Source organism: Verticillium alfalfae, genomic scaffold, assembly GCF_000150825.1.
Source record: "Verticillium alfalfae VaMs.102 supercont1.3 genomic scaffold, whole genome shotgun sequence".
Taxonomy (NCBI): domain Eukaryota; kingdom Fungi; phylum Ascomycota; class Sordariomycetes; order Glomerellales; family Plectosphaerellaceae; genus Verticillium; species Verticillium alfalfae.
In genome coordinates, this window is record NW_003315036.1 from 1,362,978 (window position 1) to 1,365,347 (window position 2,370).

The following is a 2,370-nucleotide window of genomic DNA, read 5'->3' on the forward strand; positions in this document are numbered from 1 at the left end:
CTATTCCGGCACCATCACCATGCCGGGGAGACCAGGATATCCCGATATACCGTATCCGCCGCCCGCAAGCGCACCACCGCCAGGGGCAGCGCCAGCACCGTGGCTGGGACCGGGATCCGGGACGTACACTGGTTTATCTTTTGTAACGAGTACCCGCGGCCTTTCCCTCGACATCCACTCCTCGGTTACCACTGCTCTGGTTGCGAATGGCACGCTATCCACCAATTTCTCCAACGTCGAACCGACGCCAAGTCTAAGCAACAGACCCTGTGACAAGCCAGTACTTGTCTCAACGAGCGGTCATGACTCTGGCGACCCTGCTAGCTCGACGAACTGTCTTCCCTCCGACGCATGTACCGTCCACGAGAATGATACGACAGCGACACCACGCACAGGCTCAGCCAAGGTCTCGATCACTCGGACAATATTCACGACTTTGAGAACTGTCACCACATCCGTCGTCATATCGACAAACAGAGCCTACAAGAGCGTAACGACCCTTACCACACTCGGAACCATCACCCCCATAGGGCCGAACATTCCGAACGTCTCGACGAGCTTTGGCAGTGCTACAGGGTCAGTGACAAGCAATGGCGTGGATAGTCTGGAGAGCGCGAATAATGGACCGGTCCTGACGATCTCGAAAACTGTCGCGTCGTTTGATGGGTCATCTATCACGACGACGAAACGTCTAACCAGGACCACCGGTTCCTTGTCAGACAATCTTCAGCCCACGGACCTTTCAGGATCATCAGGAGATATGTCAATAACTGTTGCAGCTACGACCACGTCAACCACGATGATTACCGTGAGCGGTCTGTCAACACGGCCGTCAGAGCAGTCTTCCGTGTCATTCACTGGGAGTGTTTTCACAACGACAACAACCCCAGCGATCACGTTCACTAAAAGGCCGACGGCTTTGTCTGAAGGCTCGGGGGAGTCGATGGCCACGAGTCAATTGATTCAAGTGTCGGGTGTAACGACGGAACTCACCACTGTGGCCCTCGGGACTACAACCAGTGCTTTGACACGATCTATCTCGGGCTCAAACGTACAACCACCCTGTGCGTCCCTTGATCAAGCTTTACCAGCCGCGTCTCAGCGTGGCACGAGCAGCTTGAAGAGCACCATACCATCTTTTGGAGCAGCTCCTACAGTCATAAGTTCTCAGCAGAACTTGACACCAAGCGTCGCTAGCGGTGACGGCTCTCTCGAGATGTCCGCTTCTTCCACTGGAAGGACCCCGATGTTTGGATCGGCGACTCTTACGGATTCATCGAGCTTGGTGGGCCCGCCCAATACCCTCGAGGCATCTGCGTTACCCGGATCCGCAATCTCTCTGCGTCTCTCTAAGTCAACAGAGGCATCAGGTGCATTGGGTTTACCGACCTCTCTAGATGTCGCGACCTCAACATTGCCATTTCCTAGCAGCTCGCGTTCGTCGCCATGGACACTATCTCCAGAATCGTCAGGTATATCCTCAGCCATCGCTGGGGTTGAGACCGCCCTTGCGAGCCGCTCATCTTCAGACGATACCCACACCCCTGCAGTCACTACCGAAGTCATTGAGCCTTTGACATCAGATGCATCATCCAGCGGTCAACAATCAACGAGGGTAGCTCCGGGCATTTCTTCGTCCAACTCATTGCTATTGCCATCAAGCATCACAAGCAAGTCTTCAGCTCTGTTGAGCCAGCCAACTTCCGTCCTCGAGGGTATACCTTCAGGCAACGTTGTTGCATCATCAAGAGACACCACATCTCTGGGTCTCGGGGCGGCATCGAGCAGCGCCGCAATCTCAGTTGTATCAATAACTTCGTTGATTAGCACTGCTTCTTCAAGCATCTTTATGTTTCCGAGCGAGTCTCTGATCCCTGCAAGCCAGCTCCCGATCCAGTCGAGCGACGTTGTGTCGACACAGCTGCCTATCTCTTTGAGCAACTCGACATCTTCACGCACGTCAAACTTATCCGGCGAGAACTCGGAATCAGCCCCAAGCTCCGTTTCCGACCAACGGCAGAATAGTTTGTCAGAAGCGACTATCTTGACCACCCATCGGGACATATCTAGTGATGCCAGGGATTCTTTTGGATCTTGGTCGGGTTTCTCGGGCCCTGCGACTAGCTCAGCCGTTGCCAACCCCTCCGTGCAGCCAGAAACAACCTCATTGACCTTTAGTCTCCGCAGTTCTACGGTGAGCTCAATGAAAGTGTCGACTGAATCTGCTTCCATTAGTATTCCAATGCCTTCCGCACAGTCTGAGTTCCGACCGAGCCGTTTGGTGGCTTCCACTTCGAAAATATCGTCCAACCTCTCTTCCCCGACCCCGGCGGTTTCCGCGCTCTCCTCGTACGGCTCAGAATCCTCCAT

At 54.4% G+C, this 2,370-nt stretch overlaps 1 protein-coding gene across 1 annotated transcript; it reads right to left on the minus strand.

Moving 5' to 3' along the window:
- On the minus strand, nucleotides 1–2,370 carry VDBG_02934 (predicted protein; the record flags this gene model as incomplete). The annotated part of the gene is made up of 7 exons (XM_003006749.1): nucleotides 1–267; nucleotides 394–443; nucleotides 505–569; nucleotides 740–817; nucleotides 1,056–1,072; nucleotides 1,270–1,571; nucleotides 1,722–2,370. 7 exons carry the CDS (start codon nucleotides 2,368–2,370, stop codon nucleotides 1–3), a joined length of 1,428 nt encoding a protein of 475 aa, XP_003006795.1.